Below are 22,913 nucleotides of genomic sequence, written 5' to 3' on the forward strand. Positions count from 1 at the left end.
GTTTGAACCCACTGTTGAAGCCACTGTGTCAATCCATCTTGGAGAAAGTTTTCCACTTTTTCGCTGCCCCTCGACTTTACCAAGCATGATGTCCTTCTCCGGGGGCCAGTCTCTCCTGACAACATGTCCAAAGTATGTGTGACAAAATCTTGCCATCCTTGCTTCTAAGGAGCACTCTGGCTGTACTTCATCGAGGACAGACTGGTTTGTTCTTTTGGCAGTCCACGGTCTGTTCAGTCTTCTTTAACAGCACCATCATTCAAAGCTGCTTCTTCAGTCTCCCTTATTCAATGTCTAACCTTCACAGGGGACTGAAAAGACCATGGAGTGGGTGAGGTGCACCTCAGTCCTCAAACTCCCTGCATCAAGTCACTTCTGACTCATCGCGACCCAACCAAGCAGACTACCACTGGCCCTGAAGGTTTCTGAGACCGTAACTGTTTATGGGAGTCAAACGCCTCATTTTTCTCCTAGAGCCTTACAAGGACCATCAAAATAACTGGTTGGCTTTAAATATTCATTTTTAACCAATGCTGCTTCCAAATTATTACATTTTAAGGGAATTGTGGTAGTTACATAATCTGGTGTCAACTTGAGCCTATTAAGAGTGAAGGGGTGGAGGTTAGCCTGTCAATCAGGTTGCAGCTTGATGACCTCATCTGTAGGCGCTACAGAGATAAATCGCTCATGGTAGGCCAGGCCCTCACTCTCTGGTCTCCCGGCGAGACATTCCTATTGACAAGCCACATGGAGCTACAGTGATGGAGCCAGAGCCCTGGGACTGGAGGAGCCACATGGAGACCCACGCCAATGCTGAGATGCTTACACCACCATTGGATCCACAAGGCTTTTCACTCACTGGCCTGTGATCTTCAGCATCATTGCATGTGTTGCATGAGTCTGAGGAGGAATTTATAAACTGGTATCGGACATATGGCTAATATTGAACTTATGGACTTGATCTGGACTGGGCTGGGATGTTGTTTTCTTAATATACAATTACTCTTTATATAAAGCTTTTCTTATACACATATGAGTATCTATGAATTTGTCTCTCTGGTCAAACCAGACTAATATAGGAATCATCTACATTTTCTTTCTAGATCTAATTAAATTCATTTATGAAAATGGACCTCCATGTTCTTGATGACCAGGAGTAGATGAGAACTGCCGATAGCACCAAAGAAATATATTCTGTGAGCTGGACGAGATGGATTTATCTCGCTCTGAGGTAATAGGATCAAGCTAGATCTCCTGGTAATCACTTTCCTTTCTCCCTCATCGCTGTGATTCCCTTTCCTTCTCTGGAAAATCATCCCCCCACTGTGAGTCTTGACTCTCCTTGTTACCAGTAAGGCTGAAGCACTCTATCTTTGGGGGGAAGGAGAGAGGCCGTGAGCCTTTCACCCAAAACTCACACTGAGATCTGGTCTTTTTGTACCCTCATATGTGGTCTGGCAGGACGGCCTGAAGGAATTCTCAGGCACCAAGAGTCTGTGCTTTTTGGCTCATCCCAAAAGAATCAAGAATGTTAATGGTTTCCAAAGATAAAAGTGGTTCCAACATCTGGACACAATTAGAAACACTGCACAATCAGGACCTGGTCTCTACTCTGGCAGGATGACCTTGAATTATTTGTGCAACTGTGAGAAACGTGTAAGTGCCAAGACGCCTGTCTGTGCTTCCATTGTCTGTCGCGCTCAGGGGGAGCCTGTGATAAAATGCACAGAGCCACAGTGATTATTTTTCAGGGACGGGAACCAATCTGCCAAAAGTAACAAAGTCCACAGAATAAAGATAAGGGTTTGAAACGTTACAAAGGCAGGCTCCTGTGGAATCTGAAGCTTGGCCTGCTGTAAAACCTGCCATCTTGCATTCTGAGCTACTTAAAAGATTCCCAAAGGGTCTACTGTCTTGTTGCCAAAGCATTTAAGCACACATACATATGCACACATGCTCCCTTCCCTCTCTTCCCGGCGGCACACAGCAACCAGGACAGCGCCCGCTTTCATACCCGAGCTCAGGCACAGAGATGGAACTTATGGAACACCATTAGCACCTGGTTTTTACTTCTGAACAAAAACTAAATGCAGAAACCGCAGGAGAAGATGTGGAAAAGCACTCCTGGTTCAAGGAATGTTTAGGTCCGATGACAAAGCCACTCCCATATGGATGACAATAGCCACCAGTTTTGAGCATTTGTACATTACCTACTGTATACGTATCACCTTGCATCTTCCTCACAAGCCTGCAGAGGAAGACCTTTTATGCTCCGCTTTCGCAGATTAGAAAAGTGAGGGTCACAAAAACAAAAAGTTTGCCCAAGGTGACTCAGTCTGGAAGACCTGAGCCAAGTTTGAGACCACAGACGGATTCCAAAACTCAGTGTTCTTTCCACTACTCCTTGTGACTTCTCCTGGCTTTGCCCAGAGACGCGATCCCAATAAAACTGAAGGGCTGCGCTTTCAGCTTTGGTACGTACGCTGCTTAGAGCTATCTGCGTTCTCTTCGCATGGGAACAGCTCTGAATGGTTGCGTACCTGGACACTTCAGACTTTCTGAGGGTAGCTTAAAAAACACTGGAGGGACCAGAAATAGGACAGGAAGGCTACGTGGAAAAAGCAGTGTTTAAATAGCTGTAGCACTTTACGTCTTCACTCCTGTACAGGTACGCCTGGCTAGCGTACAGTCTGTGCAGGAAGACATTAAGTGATCTGAACATGGTGCAAGCACCCTGTTATATACTTCGCCTCCATTCAGAACGACGGCATCCATGGGTTTTCCTCTTCCTGCTGTTCAGTAAGAGAAGTCCTGGTAGCATCGTGCTTATGAGTTGGGCTGCTAACCGTAAGAGCGGCGGTTGGAAACACCAGCCACTCCAGGCCAGGGCTGTCAACTCCAGTAAAGAGTGACAGTCCCGGAGACTCTCAGAGGCAGTCCCACCCTGTCCTAGAGGGTTGCTCTGAGTCAGAATTGACTCAATGGCAGTGAGGTTGATTTTTTGGGGTTGTTTAATAACCTTTTGTTGCACTTCCAAATGGGTACTTCTCCTTTGCCGCTTGCTTCTGCTATCTGCCACTAGACTGGTCTCGCGGGGTTTGGTGGCCAAGACACACTTCCTGGTAATATTTTCTAAAGACTAAACGGCACCCCAGACACGTTGCAGGCACATGATACATGAGACTGGATGCTGCGGCCTATAAGTCTAAGCATACACTGAATTGAAATAATGGGAAAAGGACAGTCTAATACATACATAAACCAGTAACGCACATCACGGCTGTGTGACATATAGTCAGATATGTATTACAGATTAGGTATGTACTGTACCACATCGAATTCAGACTCACTGCCATCAAGCCCATTCCGACTCACAGCGGCCCTCTAGGGCAGAGCAGAACTGCCCTGTGGGTTTCCAAGACTGTAACTCTTTATGGGAGGAGAGAGCCTCAGCTTTCTCCCATGGAGTGGCTGGTGGGTTCAAACTGCTTATGGTTAACAGCCCAGTTCACAACCCACTACTCCACCAGGGCTCCTTACTGTACCATCTAGACATATGGATGATAGGCTACATATGTACTGTACCAGTCTCCACATGGCAGCATATTCTTTGTATACAAAAGACACAAGATTAGGCGTTTCATGCCGGAAGCTGTTGTGTTGGCTACATCTAGTTATGTCTGCATTGTGCTTCACTCTGAACCTTACTACAACCTTATGGGACCACAGACGCATATGCAGTCAGACACCGCTTGCACAGGTGCTGTGCGCTACTCAAGGGGAGCTTCAAAAAGTTGGTTGAAATATTTTATTATCTCTCGGTTCCTTTTTTCATGCACGTTCTGAAGTCCCCTGTAATTATAAATACTATCATCTGAGTCCAAGAGAATGAGACAGATAAACACAGGGAGGCAGTGCTACAATATCCTCCTTCAAACAAGTGCAGGTGGGGAAAAAAAATTGGCGGGCAGTCAAGAATGTCTCCCTAATACAGCTCCAAAATGAGTATTTGATAGGCAGTGCTGAAATAAAATCATTTCAGCAAGAGTTGGTCTTTGGGTTTGATAGAAAGAAATGCAGCGACAATCAGCGCTTTCATGAGACTTGGGACTTCCTGGGGGAGCACAAATGCATAATGCCATCACAGTGGCAGTGACGGCAACAGTGGCAAATCACAGCAGCTTACCTAAAAGGTGCTTCTGAGTTGTCCTAACTTGACTATGTCATTGGACTTCAAAATTCTAGCTCAGAGTGCTTAATGTATACTAGGAAAACAATTAGAATTTTATGAAGGAAATGTGAGTTTTAAAGAAAAATTCGTTCATGAAGTCTAGTTTAAAGGCTTGAGTCCAGGGAAACAATCTCTCAATTCAGGTCCAAATTCTGCCTCCCACTGTCCTAGTAATCCTGAAGCTGAAGAAAGGGGGCAGGTAGCCAAGCATCTCTTGGGGATGCAAGGAAGACAAGAAGACCACGACATCACATGCCAAACCCGGAGCTGACGGGTACCGATTGTTGTAGGTGGTCTTCCTTTGGCTTCCTCTGCCTTCGTAGTGGGCAGAAGCATTTGACTTCTACACCATCCAAAACGCTCACTGCCACTGAGGGGATCCCAACTCATAGCACCCCTACAGACAGGGTAGAACTGCGCCCCCTGTGTCTGGGGTCTAACTCTTACAGGACAGGAAACCCCATCGAGTCAACACTGATTCATAGAGACCCTAAAGGACAGAAGAGAACCATCTCTTTGGGTTTCAAGACCGTAAGTCTTACAGGAGTAGAGAGCCTCATCTCTCTCCCATGGTGCGGCTGATGGGTTCACACTGCTAACCTTGCCGTTAGCAGCCCAATGAGTGACCCAGTATACCACCAGGGCTCCTTAGAAAAAGTCAAAGCTTTAAAAAAAAATTTAAGGCCTTTTCTGTATTCAATATGGAAATACATAAAGTTAAAACTAAAGATGTGGCTATAAAATACCATTATTAACATTTTATATGTAAAATAAGTTTCTCAAAATCAATTCTGCCAAAGTTCTTTGTAATATCAGAAATTTTTATTCAATTACTTGGTGGCAGCCATTTTGGGTAGCAATGGTTTCAAAATGTCACTAATGGCACCAGGCTGCAGAAAGGGGCACCTGCTGTGGAGGAGAGGCTGTCAACTACCTGAGGTGACTTGGCTGACTTCAGTCATACCTGAAGTTTGCCAAGTAGAAGGCACTCCTACCTAAAGGAAATAAGCCAATTCCCTACTGTTTCCCTGGTAGTACAACTTGAAAATAATAACTTTGATCTAGTATAAAGCCTGCCGTAGACAAGGGAACTTGTCTATTCAAAAGGAAACACAATTTTACCTTATATCAGCGGTTCTCAACCTGTGGGTCACGATCCCTTGGGGGGGGGGGGTGTCGAACAACACTTTCACAGGGGTCGCCAGATTCTTAACAGTAGCAAAATGACAGTTATGAAGTAGCAACGAAAATAGTTTTATGGTTGGGAGGTCGCCACAACATGAGTTTCTGTATGAAAGGGCCAAGGCATTACGAAGGTTGAGAACCACTGCCTTATCTGTTATCCCAGAGCTCCCCCTGCTGGCCTCAAAGAAGCACGCACGCACGCACGCACGCACGCACGCACGCACTCTCACTGCTGTCAAGCCAAGGCTGATTCACAGCAACCACACAGGACAGGACAGAACTGCCCAGTGGTTTCTGAGACTAACTCCTTTCAGGAGAAGAAAGCCTCCTCTTTCTCCCGAGGAGTAGCTGGTGGTCTTGAACTGCTGACCTATCAGTTGGCAACCCATCTCGAAACCAGAGTCATCCTTAACACTGTCCCACATCAAGTCATCTCAGAAACACACCCTCACTTCCTGGGGAAAAGCAAGCTTCTACAACCTTTGTCAAAAACCAAACAAACAAACTTTAAAAGACAAATTAGAAGAAGTCTTCCAAACTGTGTTTTATCTAAATGGTGGTTTTCAAAGGAGCGTGGTTATGGCTCACGATCATTATTCTTACGGTGATTTTTGAGGCGTCTTTGCAAGTCACCATACCCTGCCACCCCACCCTAAATCTTCCTCACCAGTCTGACTCCTTCAGGTGGACTCTGACCGACAAAACCCAAACCTACTCCCTCCGATGTAACTCTCATCATTAGTCTTCTCAGCTGAGGCAGGCTCCCTGGTAACACCACCTGGTCTTTCCTTCTGTTATTCTCTGTAATGGTGTACATGTTTTAGTTTTCCATCACAAACAGGATATTTAAATAACCCTTAAACAATAAAGGTAAAGATTTCAAAGCAGGTAGCAAGTCAGCCAAACGTGTGGCACCAAATGTGACCCCTTGGGCTCTTTGTGAATTGAGTTCATTTACTATTACTCAGCTGAGGGTTTCAGTTGTTCCTATCACAACAACAGGAAACATACGTGTTTCTCTTTGGCCACGCTAACGCTGTCCCCATTCAGAAATGGAAAGAACACACAATCCAGAGGGATTGATTAGCACTTGAAATATGAAAATTCCATTCGGAACAAATCCTTAAATTACAAAAGGCATGGATTTTTCCATCAGGCGTGTAAGTCCATCCTGTGGGTCAGCTTAACTCTATTACACAGTGATTAAAATCATGTGCATAATTAAAGCCCTTGAAAAAGTAGCACTCAGAGGCTGGGAAGAGACTTAAAGGCCAACAGTCCATTACAATAATGCAAACCTTCTTAGTGACTCACACTGGCTGCTTTAAAAAAATCCAAAGACAGAAAAGGTACATTAGCACATAGCATTCACATAATTAGGTACAACCAAGCACAAAATATCTAGAGTGTTTTAAATGTCAAGTTCAGGGAAAAAGCACAACCTAAGTGCACCGAATGAAACGAGAATTTAAAGAGTCTTGCAACTAATGTCATGACACCAAAAAAAATTTTTAAAGCATAAATGATTGAATGGAAAACCAATTTGTAAACTTCCACCGAACTCACAATTTCAAAGGAAAATAAAACTGTAAAGAGCCATGCATAGCACCTGACATTCCTTTCATCAGGGCTTTGTAAAGCTTTCATAAAAGAAGCGGAGCAGGAATCCCCAAGGCAAGGCTAAACTCATGGTTCTAATCTACAAGAGGCATCAGGCTTGGTAGAGGGTCCGCAGGCTCTCAGTGAGACAGATGCAGAAGGACAGACACAGGGGCTGCAGTGAGCTCCAACACAGCAGGGATCGTGAGGGTAGTGCAGGAGGGGCACCGGACATCAACAAAACCCTGCCACCAAGGACAATAAGGTGGAAGGTAGACTATGGCAAATGAATCTAATCACACTGCAAATGCATTCACGTAACCACCCTGGAGGATGGGAAGACAGCAGCTGGCCCGATAACTTTGAAAACAGCTTTGCAAGGATCCTGAAGGCCACTGATGAGGGGGCTTCAAAAAGTTAGTGGAAAATTCCAGTCTTTTCATTCCATTTGCCCATAACCTTTATGAAGCCCCCTTGTACACTAATACCATACTTCAGGGGCACAGTGGTGATTCTCACAGGGGTACACAGACCGGTGATTTTGAAAATGCATCAGGTGTGTATTAGAACTGAACTTGGGTTGAACAAACAGGCCTACAGATAATGGCAGGGCTTACAGCAGGAAGCGAGATGTTACAAGTCATGAAAAGACAGAGGGACGGCTAGCATTGACCTTAGGGTGCCGATTCAGAACCAACAGCATCATAATGAACTCATGGTTCTTATACACGTATACATGTTATATACAACAACACAGTATATGTGTCAGTATGATACCTTTGCCTTATTTTATATCTGCCTAGATATACACACACTCACGCATATGTATAGCTAATACACACACAGGTGAACGGATACCAAATTATAACCGTGCGCATATGTGTTTGTATATGTACATCGATTTCCTAGCTCTGTCCACTGAGAACCTAGAAACAATGATCTTGATGTATAGCAATAAAAGACGCCAGAACTCCTTAGAGGTAAGGATGTTTCCCGAACTGAAGCAGGGAAATGACACGCTAAGGTGTTGAGCCATAACCGCCGGGGAAAACTACAAAGGCAATTAAAATTAAAGGCACTTGGGCAAGACTCAATTCGAAGAAGGGACTGGTGCCCTTGAAGCAGACAGCGTGCCTGGTCGTCTCGATGCATTACGTGTTGCGAAGCTTAGGTGAAACACAAAATGTCACGACAGTGGACTGCAGTGCTGTCCAGTGAATCACTCAGTCTCCTTACATTTGGAGAAGAATTAAGCATCAGCACAGCGTATGAGCGGGCCTCCAGGGATCAAAACAGAAACGAGCAAAATGCCGACACTGAGTGAGAGAACAGCTGTTAAAACATGCAAGTGAGCCCTGTCTCACTGCTGCCCCTTTCCGTCTCGGGTTCCACACGCCAGTGGACCCTTCCTCAGTTGGCCCGACACCACTCATGACCGAACGACCAAGGACCAGAACTGTCTTCTCTAAAAGGTGAGCTGTTTGTCTGAGATGGTAGCACAGACAAGGTGGTCTTACTTTTCATAGTGCCTTCCTCTTCCTCATCCTCTGCGTTGATCACCATGGTGCCCAGTTGTGACGGCAACGTGTCCTCGTGCTCAATCATAGTATTGGCTCCGTCACTCAAGGTGCTGGCGACTCGGACCGTGCCCATGTCATCGCCCACTGCTCGAACCATCGTGCCAGAATCCATCTCATCCTCCTCCTGGGAAAAGAGGGAATCTTACATTAGGCTCGAGTGAGCCAATGATTGGGAGCTTTCTGCATGACTTTTACTCATCGCGGTGCACAGGTGTCTGGATTCGACACTAATCAGTGGCCTAAACTCCTCTTGTGGAACTGAAAGCACGCTTATTTGGCCTGTAGATCATCTCCTTCTCCCCTTCTTCTTAGCAGAGAGCTGCAATATAAACCCAAGACACTGAGCTAAAGTGCCCTGGAATCTTAGGGTTGTGAGGGAGCCCATGCGTGTAAAGGCCACACATTCAGAATACATGATAGATGCCCGGTTAGAGTATAGAAGAACCACATCTCAGACCTGAGCATTCTCCCTCCTAAATAAAAAGTTAATTGAATATAAGAGAAGGGAGCAAGAGAGTAAAGTTTAAAATTCTCCCAGAGGCAGTGGGAGAAGAGCAGTTACAGATTCAGCACGATGAACTGCCCCGTCTTGAGCAAGCTGTGACCCAAGACTCCATCTCCAGGGTGATCCACCGGTTCCCACTGATCTCAGCCAGCGTGACAATCATGAAATAACAGCAAGGATGCCCACGGCCCAATGCCTTGCACTCACTGAGTTCTCTTCATCCTCCTGGTCCACCTCCCGCTGCTGGGCTTCCTGGCGCTTCAGCTTCACGTCCATGGCTTCATTAATCAGGTCCCGCAAGATCGACACTCCTTTGGCACTCTTGACAAATGGGTGCTTAAATGAAAGAGTGGAAGACAGTGGCTTAGTGCCCAAACAGTGTCTGGCACACAGAAGGTACGTGTATCAGTGAATTTGCTTTCTCTGTTTATGCTTTCGGCAAAAGCTAAGCCACACTCACTGTATTGCTCAAGATCAGATGCACATCCAAGCCCTGCTCCTCTTTTGCTGCCTGGCTGGAATGCCATTTCTCTTGGCTCAATCTCAAGACTGGCAGCAGGGTTGTGCCACTCCCTAGAGGACGCTGTGTCCATGTGTGGGAGCTTGTGATAGTTGCCAAAGGCTTGGCGAGCACAAATGACATAGGAGGGAGGCAGGGACACAAGTAATCCTATGACGCGTGAGACGCCACGAACTGTGGCCCGTTCCGCCAAATGGTCAGAATACATTTGCACTTCGGTGAACAATGCAGAAAAGTTCCTCTAAGAGATACATGAAAGCCTAGTAATTTAGGAAGTCATTTGGATTGGAGAGTGACATTTAAATAAAATAAAAAAGACATTGATTAGAAATCACAGGATAATTTATGCACTCTATTTATTCTTCCAATGCAATATGAGAGCATTTCCAATGATATACTTAGGGAAAAATAATTTTAACGCAGAAGGGCAGTTACTGCAGAAATACTAAAATGATCACACACATAAAACAGATGTGGATCCAAACATTATCCAATCAGCAAAGGCACTTTGAAACATGGTTATTACTTAATTTAATAATAAAAGCTTCTTTAAAAATTGTATATGAATCCCACATTACATTTTTGTTGTCATTGGTAGCACTAACTACAAACAAACAGAAAAACTATGCTATGAAAGTCACATGTGGAAATTTCCTCTGCGGGATTGCCCACTCCAATGAGAGTGAATTAGTGAATGTGGCTCTTCTAATCAGTCTCTAACACCCACCAAAGACCTTTTCCTGCATGGGTCTGGGTAAGAAGGTGGAGAAGACACTAATAGGATTCACTTGTAACTGTTAACAGGATTCATCGTGATTGCTACCCTGCCGCATATAACAAGCCCTCTGAGAAGCAGGAGGGAATCTCACTATTAGTAAGAGCCAGGAGTGAAGCCTATCTCCTGGACCCTGAGATCTCTATGTACTGAACCTCATTGATCAAGAGCCGGCTTTGACACCTAAGGAGTGGCAAAGGAGCAACAGCAGAACCAGGAGGCGGAGCATGAGACAGAGTGGTGGACTTCCCAGGCCACAGAGCAAGTGAAGCAGAGTGCTTTTGAGCAGGAGACTGGCTTTGTGGGGTCAGGTGTCTCTGAGCACTTAATTAGGGACCTGAGTTTGCTTACCCACCGAAGTGGAGCTGGGTGCTTTCAGACTGTGGCTTACTGGAGTGGGGTAACTCTGAGTATTTAATTCAAGGAGCTGGGTTTGCTGATAAAGAGAGTTTGAGTTGAATGCACTGGAGGCTTACAGCAGAGTCGAATGCACTTTGGGCATTATCAGCAGCCCCGAAAGACCTTTGTAACATGCTCTGACTGAGCATCAGTATCCTGAACCTTTCTCACCTGCATCATAACTTGTAACTTCCTTAATATGCCCCATAATCATGAGCCTTGTCAGTGAGTTGTGTGTTGCCACTGCAATGAAATAGTAGGATCTAAATGAAAAAGTCAAGCATGCCAAGGAGCCCTGGTGGCACAGTGGTTACGAGCTGGGCTGCTCACAGCAGGAGGAGCAGTCCGGGACTACCAATCGCTCCCCGAGAGGCAAACGGGGCCTTCTACTCCCGTAAGGAGTTAGTCTTGGAAACTCACAGGGGTGGTTCTATAGGGTCACTAGGACTGAGCACCAACAAATTTGGTTTTGTTTGGTATGGGTTGTGTGTAACAGAATACACCCGCCACCTTCCCAACATATTCTGATATTGTCCACAGTGTTTCTTTTTGCAAGGACGATCCAGTCCCCATCATCACATCAAAGGCTCTAGCCTTTTTCGGTACTTCAGAGACGGAATGTATATTCAAACACATTGGGTGGGATCTCGATTCGGAGATACGTTTTCCATTAACGTCATCCGACCCTGTCCAGGCGGAGGGGGAGATAATGGTGCTACATGTAGAAACAGAAAGCCAGCTCATTGCAGTATCTTCCTTCCTTGTCCTCTCTGATGGTCTTATAGATCGTCCCCTCATTCTCCTACATGTCAGGAAGTCTGCTCAGTGATCACTTCAGACAGTGTCCCCCCACACCTCTGGTCCTCCACTTCCTGTACTGAGTGGTTTCTGATCTTCTTACGGCTCTTAAATCTAAATTCACTCACGATGCTAGCTACAGGTACCAACTGCTTCAGTATGTCTTCAGGCTGACTTCTGCGGGAGCATTTCTAAGCTGAAGTATGTATTTTTTATTATAAAGTATGATCTTTACATTTCTCCATTGTATCACAGGTTTGATTTTATGTTGAATTTCTTTTATCTAGGATGCTCATTCCAGAGGTATATTGAGAGTGCTAGAAATACATATTGGTTCTAAAAATGGGCCTGAGACTGAAATAGTCAAAAATGATTTTTCTAGCCCAGGGGTCGGCAAACTGCGACTCACGAGCCAGGTGCGGTCCTTCCATGCATACATGTGGCTCTACAGAAAAACTGGAATTGTTTAAATGATATCATTCAGATAATGGTGATTTCATTTGTTTGGAAAGATATTTATTTATGGCTCTCAAATAACTTTTAAATTGTTGTGAGGGACAAGATTGGTCCTTCCGTCTCAAAAGTGTGACAACCCCTGGTCTAGTTTGATAATCATAGCAGATACCTGCCAGGTTCATAACATCTATCTGTAAGGCACTCTTCACAATCAAGAAAGCAAGTATTTATTGCCCTTTTTAAAGTTACTTGTCCAAGGTTACAAATCTAGTAGATAAAGCCAAGATTTGATCCTGGGCAGTCTGATTGCAGAACCCAAGCTCCTACTTGCTAAGACATTGCCTGCCACTCTGCCCAAGTATCGCAGCTTTCTCCTCCAGAAAAGCATTCTGGCATCTCCACCTCAAAGAGGCCTGCCCCTAACCTAAGCTACAGAGCTCCTATCGCTGACCCCAAATCTTTGTCAGCAAGGTAGACTTTTGTATTGGAAGTCAGAAAGACCTGGGTTCTAAACTTTCCTCTATGCTCTTTACCAGCTGAGTGACTCGAAATGACATAACCTCTCTAAGTTTCTGTTTCTTCACCGATAAAATTGAAATCATACCCTCCAAGGCTTACTGGATGCTTAACTGGCATAACATATTCAAAGCATCGTAACACAGCTGGTGCTCACTAAATATCAATTTTCACTCTCTAATCCCACACATCCTTGTATTTCCGAGCAATGTTAGTCTTCATCAATGGCTTTCCAAGTCCTGTCCACTCAGTGGGAGCCCAACCTAGAGGCAGGGAATGTCTTGTATGGTTCGTCAGCGTGTGAATGAAATGAAGAGAGGCAGCATGTCGGGCTCATACCTGCAGCAACTGAGTGGCTGTAGCTCTCTGGTCAGGGCTCTTCACAAGACACTGCTTCACAAAATCCATGAAGTTATCTGACCACAGCTCTGGCTTTCGGAATGTAGGGGGAGGGTTGGTAGGAATCATGAAGATTGCCTGGATTAAAAAAAATGTAAGATTAAAGTGATATTCCCATAATGATCTGAGATGACATTTGAAGGTTGGTCAAATGAAAAGCCCATCCAAATTCCAAAAAAAACCTTAAGAATCACAAAGTAGGAAGTTGGACCATTAGAGCCTGACCACTCCTGCTCTGCTCCCCTCCCCACCAATCCTCATAATATCCCAAGCTTTTTTATTATGGCAAGCCTCTTTCCAAAGTGGACAGTTGACCCATATGCACATTCAGAAGATTGCCTCAGGCCCACAGGTGTCAAGCTTCCTTCCTCCTCTGGGTCACTAGTTGTTGGGTCACCCTCAACGCAACAGGCCCAACGACCACCAATTCCCAAACCTCAGGACAGCGATTATCTGCTTCTTCCCCCACAAGGGGAACTGAGCTTAAAGTTCAAGGGAGGACTTCTGTTCTTTGGTTCTGCTACAAGTGAGTTTAAGGTAAAGTCCAGTTCACTTAGTGGGGTTTCCAAGTGAGGGTCCTTCTGGTGGGGTCTATGAAGGGTGTTGTGTATATTGGAAGGACAGAGTTCATGTCCGAGTTCTAGCAATAGAATTACCTTAGGTTCCACATGGAGATGATTTATGATATACTACAATCAAATGACAATGATGTCTCTAAAAGTGGGCCAGGGATTTATAGAGACTCTAGTTAAATGAATGGATTTTGAGTCTTCACTTGGGATTGTGGCCTAATATAAGAACAATTCGTTCCTATGTCATAGCCCTGCCTGGGACTTGCCCTCATGAGATCACTGAAGACATGGGTGCCATAGCAAAGTGTGGTAAAGAAATCAGAAGGTAACCAGTTATCATGAAAAATAGCATGGGGAAGGTGGTCTTAAAAGCTTATCTTTAAAACAAGTGCCATCTAAGTGAGGAGTCAGCTAAATCCATATGGAAGAAGCATGCCAGCCTGTGTGATCCAAGGATTGTAAATAATATCCAAACCCAGAGGTGGGTACAGTACCATTGCCTACTCCTACACACCTGGTTTTCAGCAGCCCCGAAAGACCTTTGTAACAAAATCGATTTGTGGGGTCTCTATGAAGGGAGTGTTGGTGAAGCCCCAATGCACATAGGCTAGGCACATTAACAGCCCTAATACCCGACAAAGAGCAGTGTACAGTAGACTTCAGTGGCTGTATTTAGACTAGAATGTAACACCTTGTCATTGGATCTCCCTCCAGACCCAATGTGAAGGTACTCTACGTTTTTAATATTCTCTACTTTCTCTTAGATTGAGATCTTTCTCTGTTTCATGTGGTCATTGTTGCTGGTCCCTTGGTTATTGTTTGCCCTTATTTTATGTTTATCTGGATAGGGAAGCCAGGATGGGTAGATTTATGAAGACAGCAGCTGTATTAATGATTGCCTGGGGTCTCAGAAAGCGGGGGTGAGGATAGGGAATTGGGGAGTCAACGCTAATGGGTACATGAAGGAAGAAAAGGTTCCAGAGTTGACTGTGATGATGATTACAAAACCTTTCTTGATATGATTGAACTATTAAATAGGATATGTTATTTTCAGCTCAATAAATTACTTAATTTTAATTTTAATTAAGAGATAAGGTCATTTAGATATTATGCTTTATGTTCAAAAATCAAGAAATACTGAAAATATTACATAGAAACACAACATATTTTTCAAAAAAGCCAAAGTGAGTGTTTACAGATAATAACTTCACTGTCTGCAGTAAAAAAATACACTGGATAAGATTAATGGCATACGAGGTGGGTTTAAAAGTTCATGGAAAAGTGAGATGAAAAGAAATGGAATTTTTTGTTGTGGCCCCTTCGTATTAGTCAGTGCCGAGGAAAAATACTAATAAACTTGGAGGCAGAGTAATAGCAACTATAAAATTGCTGTTTCATGTTTGGAGGATCATTTTTTTTCCCAAATCTAATCATATCACCAGTAAATTCTCTCAACTTTCCCTAGTTCTTGCCCCTCCAGGAGAAGCTTATCTGTGGTCTCGGATAAGCATGTGCATACTTTGTTGTTTTTAAAGTCAAGTCTCTGAAAAGGAGAACCACCTCATCTGAGAAGGGCGGAGTCAAGGTTGGGGCTATTGCAAGGACGGTGGAATATGCCCACAAAGGAAGATGAGGCCTGGTTCTTCGGCGTGCAGTGAGGCGTGTGCCGAGGATGGGTTCTCTAACGCTCCACAGGCAGATGGAGGCTGGAGAACACACATGAAGAGTGTCTGGGGAGCCACAAACCAGACTCACAAACTCCAATGTCTGTGGGCAGCAGGCAGGAAAAAGGCAACAAACGGACCAGGCTTGGTATTAGAGAGAGGCGTTCAAAATATTAATTTGCTATTCTCTTAATGTGACAGCTGATGGCTGGCGATACATGCCCTGGATAAAAGAGATAGGCACTGCTCAGCCCCAGTTACTGTCATCATGTCAGAATGCTGGCCCCAAGATACATAGACAGTGATGTATAAATGTCACACAGGTCAGACAAAGCGTTTCTGTGACCCATGTCCCGTAAGAGGGCTGCCATTACTCACGTGGCAATGGAAAGGGCTGGATCAAGCTTGAATTCATTAGTGACTACAAGTAGAGTCAATAGAAAGGCATCATCTAAGAGTCTAGAGTGGCACTTCTCATTTACCTGCAATTCATTTATTGTCCAGTTCCAAACCAAATATGCCATTGCACTAGCTTTCCAATGATGACCGGTAACTAACCATCCCACTGGTTGTCCATTCCCTTACCCTCATGGGGTGGATATCCGCATATGGGGGCTTCCCTTCAGCCATCTCTATGGCAGTTATTCCCAGCGACCAGATGTCTGCCACACAGTTGTACCCAATTTCCTGAATGACTTCTGGGGCCATCCAAAAGGGTGTCCCAATCACAGTATTTCTCTTAGCCATCGTGTCCTAAGATTGAGAGAGGCAAGAAGATCATTAAGCCCTGAAGCTATAGAGAAAAAGGGATTGCATCAATAGTAAGAAATGCCTCGTATTTGAAATATATCTATAACCTATGTTCAACACACAAGCAAATGAATCACAAAATAAATTCAGATGACCAAGAAATAAAAGATTATCCATCAACTATGAAAACATAAAATCTGAAACATAATCTTGTTTTGGATCCAAGCAGTCCCCAGGCTACAAACATCAACTTAGGTATAACCCATAGTTACGGACCATGGCCCGTTTTGCTAAAATACAAGGTATATACAATGGTTTTTAGTAAACAATTGGGCGCAATCTTCAGACATGCGAGAACACAGTAGTAGTATGGTAGAGATGTAGTATATTTGGAAGTGTTACTTTAATATTTCCTATGCATCAAAAGGTACATTATCTACTAAGAAAAATACTTAGCTGACAACCGATACCAACCCTAATTGGTGTGACTTACAAATTCAACTTAAAGTCAGACTTAGGAACAGAACTCATTCATAATCTAACGACTGCCTGATATCATCCTGAAAATTTGATGAAAATTCAAAATTAAATACTGCTGGTTAAAAAAGGGGGCGGGAAGAAAGTACTCAACACAATGTTACTGAAGTATATAAACTGGTAAAACTTTCTGGTAGGTTACTTAGCAGTATTTATTAAATTATTAAAAATCCCTATCTTTGAAAAATGAATTGCTCCAAAAGTAAAACCAAGAAAATAATTTCATTTAAGAATAGAATCACAAAAGAACAAACTATCTGAGAAAAAAATACAACCAAATAGTAATAGCTATAAACTATAACACAGCTTTGAAATAAATTAAAAAGGACCTAAATAAATGGTAGAACATCTGTGTCACAGATTGCAAAGTTTTAGTATGATTAATATGATTAAGATATAACCATTGTATATACCTTTAATATGATTCAATATTTTCCAAATGAATCTAAGATTCAACACAATCCCTATCAAAACTCCAATGGTTTTTTATGACAAGACTGACAAGCTGATCCTAAAATTCATACAGAAATACAAGAGGCAGAGACAAAACAACCTTGAAAAATAATATTTGAAAATTCACACTTCTTGAGGCATCTAGCCTGTCAATCAAGCCATAGCCAATGAGGCCTCCGTGTGGGCGTGGCCTTCTGAGGATTCTGTATTCCTTCCTGGAGGTGGGAGACACTCTCTGCTTCATCTTCCTGGTGACAAGCCACATGGAGCTACACTGATGCCGCCAGAGCCCTGGAACTGGGAGGAGCCACGTAGAGACCCACACCAGCATTGAGATGCTTCCACCACACTGGATCCACAAGACTTTCCACCCACTGGCCTGTGAACTTCCTGCACTCAGCATCATTGCATGGCTTTGTGAGTCTAAAAAGGAATTTATGGACTACTACTGACATATGGGATAATCTTGGACTTACGGACTTGATCTGGGCTGGGATGTTTTCTTAATGTACAATTGATCTATGTAAAATTCTCTTTTACACATTTATGAGTATCTCTGGATTTGTTTCTCTAGTCAACCCAGACTAACACACTTCCCTATTTCAAAACTTAGTACAAAACTACAGTGTGATGAATTGAGAGCCTTACATATAAACTCCTACATTTAGGGTTAGTTGATTTTTAACATGCATGCTAAAACAGTTCAATGAAGAAACAGAAGTCTTCAATAAATGATCTTGAAACAACTAGATCTCTACATACAAAAGAATGGAATTAGACCCCTACCTCAAAAAATCAACTTAAAAAGAATCACAGGCCTAATTGTAAGAGTTAAAAAAACACTCTTAGAAAATAGCATAGGAGTAAATCTTTAGGATCTTAAATTAGGTAACAATTCCTTAAGTATGATACCATGTAAAAGAAAAACATATAAACTGGACATCAACAAAATTAAACACTTTTGTTTCAAAGTTCACTATTAAGACTAAAGAAAGCCCACAGAATGGGAGATCATTTATGTACATTATATATCTGATAAAAGACTTGTATCTGAAATACTTTAATTGGGTAAAGATTTTGAATAGACATTTCCCCAAAATGGCAAATGACCAATAAGCACGGGAAAAGATCCTTAACATTACTGTTGTTCTTATGTGCCCGAGTTGTTCCAACTTATACCTATTCCACGTGTGTCTAAATGAAATGGGCCCGGTCCTGCACTGGCCTCACCATCACTGTGGTTTGAGCCTACGGCTGTCGCCACACTGTCAATCCATCTCATTGAGGGTCATCTCATTCATTGACCTATTTTATTTGGGACATGTGGTCAGGAGAGACCAGTGCCAAAAGGACATCATGCTTGGTAAAGCAAAGGGGCAGCAAGAGAGGAAGACCCTCAGGAGATGGACTGACCTGGTGGCTACAAGGACGGGCACAAGCACAGGAAGAACTGTGAGAATTGGCACAGGTCCAGGCAGCGTTTAGCTTTATTGTGCACAGGGCTGCGATGGCACCTCACACCTATTTTACTAAGCATGGTGTCTTTCCAGGGATTGGTCCCCCTTGATAATAAATGTCCAAAATGAGACAGTCTTACCATCTTTGCTTCTAATAAGCATTCTGGCTGTATTTCTTCTAAGACAGGTGTATTTTTGGCTCTGGCAGGCCACGGTACTGTCAAGAATCTTTGCCAATACTATAATCCAAAACATCGATGCTGGTGGCACAATGGGTAAGCACTCGTATGCTAACCAAAATGTCAGCGGTTTGAACACTCCAGGCACTCCACAGAGAAAGGTGTGGCTTTCTGCTTCTGTAAAGATTACATCCTGGGAAACCCATGAGGTAGTTCTACTCTGTCCTATAGGGTTATTATGAGTTATAATTGTATATATACGGTATATATACACACATATCATTTTACACATACCTATACTACTGTCTACATAAAATGGTACACTATTGTGTATGCTGTGTATCATTTTATATACAATGGAATAGATATATATAAAAATTATACATGTATATATACATTTCTACTATCCAAGAAAAACTACATACAAATGTTAGTGTCTACCTACCCCAAACTTTTGACTACTTTAACATATATTTATATATTTTACAAAATCAGGTAATTCTAGATTTGTGAGCTGAAAATGGGTTTTCATTACCATATACCCACCACTGAGGCAGTGGAAGAATCAAGAGACTGGTGTTGTGGATACAGTGCTGGGCAGTGTTTTCAGTAAAGTAACGTTCAAATATGGTCAGGAGTTGAATGAAATGATGTCCTATCTTATTCAAGAAAAGCACGAATTTCATTTTCTTCCTTTTATAATATGCTGATGTAGCTCAAGAGAATTTAAATTTCTACCTTATAATTTCTTACATTTTAATTTTAAACATGCACATAAAGAGTTAACTACATCATGACCTGAAAAACCCTTGGGAAGCATCTAAAATAACCTACCAATTGAATTACAAATTGTTACAACATCTGTAAGAGCTCCCAATAAAATGATTAAAAATAAATAAAACAAATAACCTACCAGCATTTTTGGATTCTGTTGATAAAAATCTACATTGTTTTAATGGATGTATGTATGGATTGTGATGAGTTGTACGAGCCCCCAATAAAGTGATTTTAAAAAGAAAAAAAATCTACATTGTTTTGTTTCAGTAATATGATTAAGTCAAGTATTTTACTAATGGGAAAAAAAACAACATACAAGCAATTAACTTCAAGACAGTGCTGGATGTGATCAACGTGTGTAACATTTTTGCTTACTGTAAGTTGGCCTGCTACTCCAAAGTCTGCAAGTTTTGCATGCCCCTCTGTATTTAGCAAGATATTTCCTGCCTTGATATCTCGGTGTATTTTTCTCATAAAATGAAGGTATTCCAATCCTTTGAGGGTTGATTGTAATATTGTTGCTATTTCATCTTCTGTTAACTAAAAAGAAAAAGAAAAATGTGATCAAATTCAATGCAATTACAGTCTCAGCACATGAGGAGAAGGGAGGTGGGGGGACTCAAACAACTTTCCTCAAACATAAATACATCATAATTCAGACTGTGAACCACATTTAGTTGTGGCTTACACCAACAATATGCTGGCCATTCCCAGTTCTGTTTCAAGCCCAGATCTCTTCAGAATCGTGTATCGGCCCACTTAGCACCTCCTCCTAGATATCTAACAAGCATCCTACACATAATGTGTCAAAATCAAATTTTATTTCTACCACCACTTTACCTGACCCCTTCCCACCCACTCCCCTCACTCTGTTAAAGGTCATATCCTTCTTCCCACTGCTCTGGTCAGGTCCCAAGTCATCTTGACTGGCTTCAAAATGTTATCACCTGATTCAAGCCGCCATCATGACCTGAACGATTCTCACCATCTCCACACGGCTCGCCCTGCTTCCACCCAGCAGCCCCAGGCAGCTCTGTCCCAAGCCCTCCAGAGGTTTCCTCAGTCCCTCAGGACAAAAGCCTTTAGTAGGCCTCTGAGACCTTTCACGATCTAACTCCCGCCTGCCTCTCCAACTTCACCTTCCACCGCTCTCCACACTGCTCAGCCTGTGCCTACCGGGCTGGCACATCTGTGGTTCCTGCAACACTCCAAGCTCGGGCCCACCCTTCTGCCTGCTTCTCTCCGCCTAGAATGCTCTTCATCCAGATAACTCTACAAGTTGCTCCCTTACTTCCTATCTCTACCCAAAGGTCACCTCTTTAAAAGCAGCCAGATGGGCCTTGCCTAGCTCCCGTCCGTTCCCAGCACTCTACCCCTGGTCCTACTGTATCTGTCTTCACAGCAGCATGTGGTTTGTTGTGCATTCGCTGAGCTTGGATACCTTTTACAATTAATATACAAGCCGTGTTTGGACTGGTTGGGATACTTGGGATACATGCAGTACTTGTACTATAAACAAAGCAAAAACGTGCTGCCACTGCGTTAATTCCAATTCATAATGAGCCTACAGGACTGAGAAGAGCTGCCCCACAGGATTTCCAAAGCTGTATGTCTTTTCAGAAGCAGACTGCCACATCTGTCTCCCTCAGAGCTGCTGGTGGGTACAAGCAATGGCCTTTGGGTTAGCGGCTGAGTGCTTTAACCACTGGGCTCCTAGAATCTGGGCTAACTAGAATAAAATTTAAATTCATGTTCATGGTGGACCATACCCAACGTAATCTAGCCAGCCATGGCTTCCTGTCCACCTTCATCTTCTACCAGCTCCCCCTGGCCTGGGCCCCTCTAGTCACAGGGCCTTCCTTCTACAGCTCTCACGATGCCAACCACACCCAGGCTCACGGTCTTGGCACTGGTTAAACATGCTCTTTTCAGGGTCAAGTTTTAGTCTAAATGTTACCACCTGACTGACCTTCCTACCAGGGACTCTCATCACGTTACTCGGGCTGGTTTTCTTCAAAGCACTCACCACTCGCTGACGTTTCTTTTACAGTTACCATTAATGTGCTTTTTCGTTGTCCTACCAAAAGTATGCTCTCATGAGGGCCACTGTTGACTTATGACTGCATCCCCAGGGCCTAGAACTAAAACTCACTCACTGCCAGAGTGCACTCTGACTGACAGTGACCCTACATGACAGGGAAGGGAACTGCCCCTGTCCGTTTCCGAGACTGGAACACTTCACAGGAGTAGAAAGTCCTTTCTCCCAAGAGGTGACTGGTGATTTGGAACTGCTGACTTTGCAGGTAGCTGCCAATGTGTAACCCATTATGCCACGGGCTCCTGGGCCTAGAAGAGTACTCTGGGAATATTTCTGGAATAAGTGAACATAGAGTTTGAGAAATCAAGCCCATGGCTTTGAATTCTTAGTCCAGCTCTCATCACAACTTTATCCTTTGATTAATGATTCAGCTGGGTTTCAGAGTTTGAGTACTTAGCAGGAGGAGGCTGTTGCTGGTTTCCATGGAGTCAATTCCAGCTCCCAACGACGCTGTGGGCACAGAGCAGAACCGCTCCACGGGGTTTCAAAGCTGAGAACTGTCTTCTGTGACACTTCTGGGTGGGTCTGAACTGCCAACTTCCAGCTAGTAACTGAGTTTGTAACGTTCTGCACTCCCAGCATAGGGTAGTGAAGGAGGGCACTGATCTGTGAACATACTAGATGTGTAAAGAAATTCAATTCCAAATTTAAGCATTTAAAATTCACTGCTGATTTGACAGTCAATTGTTCTCCAGCAAGTAATAAGCTCAGAAACTTGAAGAGTATATACAATGTCATTGAATTGTATGTGTGAAATTTTTGGAAATGGTATATCGTTTCTGGTTCTTTTCATGAACACGCAAAAAGGAAATTCAAAGTAGGTTATACATTTTTTAAAAGGAGGAAACAAGCAGAAGGTGCTACAAACTGGGTTGGTGCCAAAGCTGCTGTATCTAGGAGGGGTCCATGCACAAAGTGGGGGCAAGCAAGGCCCAGGGGAAAGGGGACGGTGGCCAGCCCGGCTCCGAAGGAGTAGTAGTAGGATACTCATGAATCAATGCCCAGAGAAGAGGATGGTAGAGGTTCTAGCTCAGCTGGGCTGTTCTAGAAGTAAGCTTACCGTTTTATTTCGCAATCGAATGATATCAGACACAGAGCCAGCCCCACAGTACTCCATAACAATCCACAAGTCTGTGTTCTTAAAATAGCTGCCATAATATTTGACTACGTGAGGGCTAGAGAGAGAGAGAGAGAGAGAGAGAAGCAGGGTGCAGATTAGTGAAAGCATCTACACACATCTTTCTTGAATGCATGTTAAATACGCCAAAAAAATGATTCCTCGGCTCGAAAGATCAATTCAAACTCAAGGTTAAGACAGATGCCCTCCTGTTAAGAATGCAAAATAATACCACTTTTCTGCACGGCACTAAATAACCAAATGATAAATCATAAAAACTCAAATACTTACGTCCTTTAACCCAGCATTTCTTTTCTTTCTTTCTTTTTTTTTAATCATTTTATTG

The 22,913-nt window shown here is 43.4% G+C and overlaps 1 protein-coding gene across 1 annotated transcript in view; it reads right to left on the bottom strand.

The window, feature by feature from the left end:
* STK4 (serine/threonine kinase 4) overlaps positions 1 to 22,913 on the bottom strand; it is an 89,483-nt gene that overhangs the window by 49,312 nt on the left and 17,258 nt on the right. The window contains exons 4-9 of the mRNA XM_004698007.2: positions 22,511 to 22,625; positions 19,728 to 19,892; positions 15,785 to 15,952; positions 12,904 to 13,041; positions 9,308 to 9,436; positions 8,533 to 8,719 (exon numbers count right to left, since the gene is read on the bottom strand). Of these exons, the coding sequence (XP_004698064.1) occupies positions 8,533 to 8,719; positions 9,308 to 9,436; positions 12,904 to 13,041; positions 15,785 to 15,952; positions 19,728 to 19,892; positions 22,511 to 22,625 (902 nt within the window). The remainder of the gene's footprint in view (positions 1 to 8,532; positions 8,720 to 9,307; positions 9,437 to 12,903; positions 13,042 to 15,784; positions 15,953 to 19,727; positions 19,893 to 22,510; positions 22,626 to 22,913) is intronic.

This window comes from Echinops telfairi, unplaced genomic scaffold (assembly GCF_000313985.2).
Source record: "Echinops telfairi isolate 266 unplaced genomic scaffold, ASM31398v2 ScPeMD7_5592;HRSCAF=6446, whole genome shotgun sequence".
NCBI lineage: Eukaryota > Metazoa > Chordata > Mammalia > Afrosoricida > Tenrecidae > Echinops > Echinops telfairi.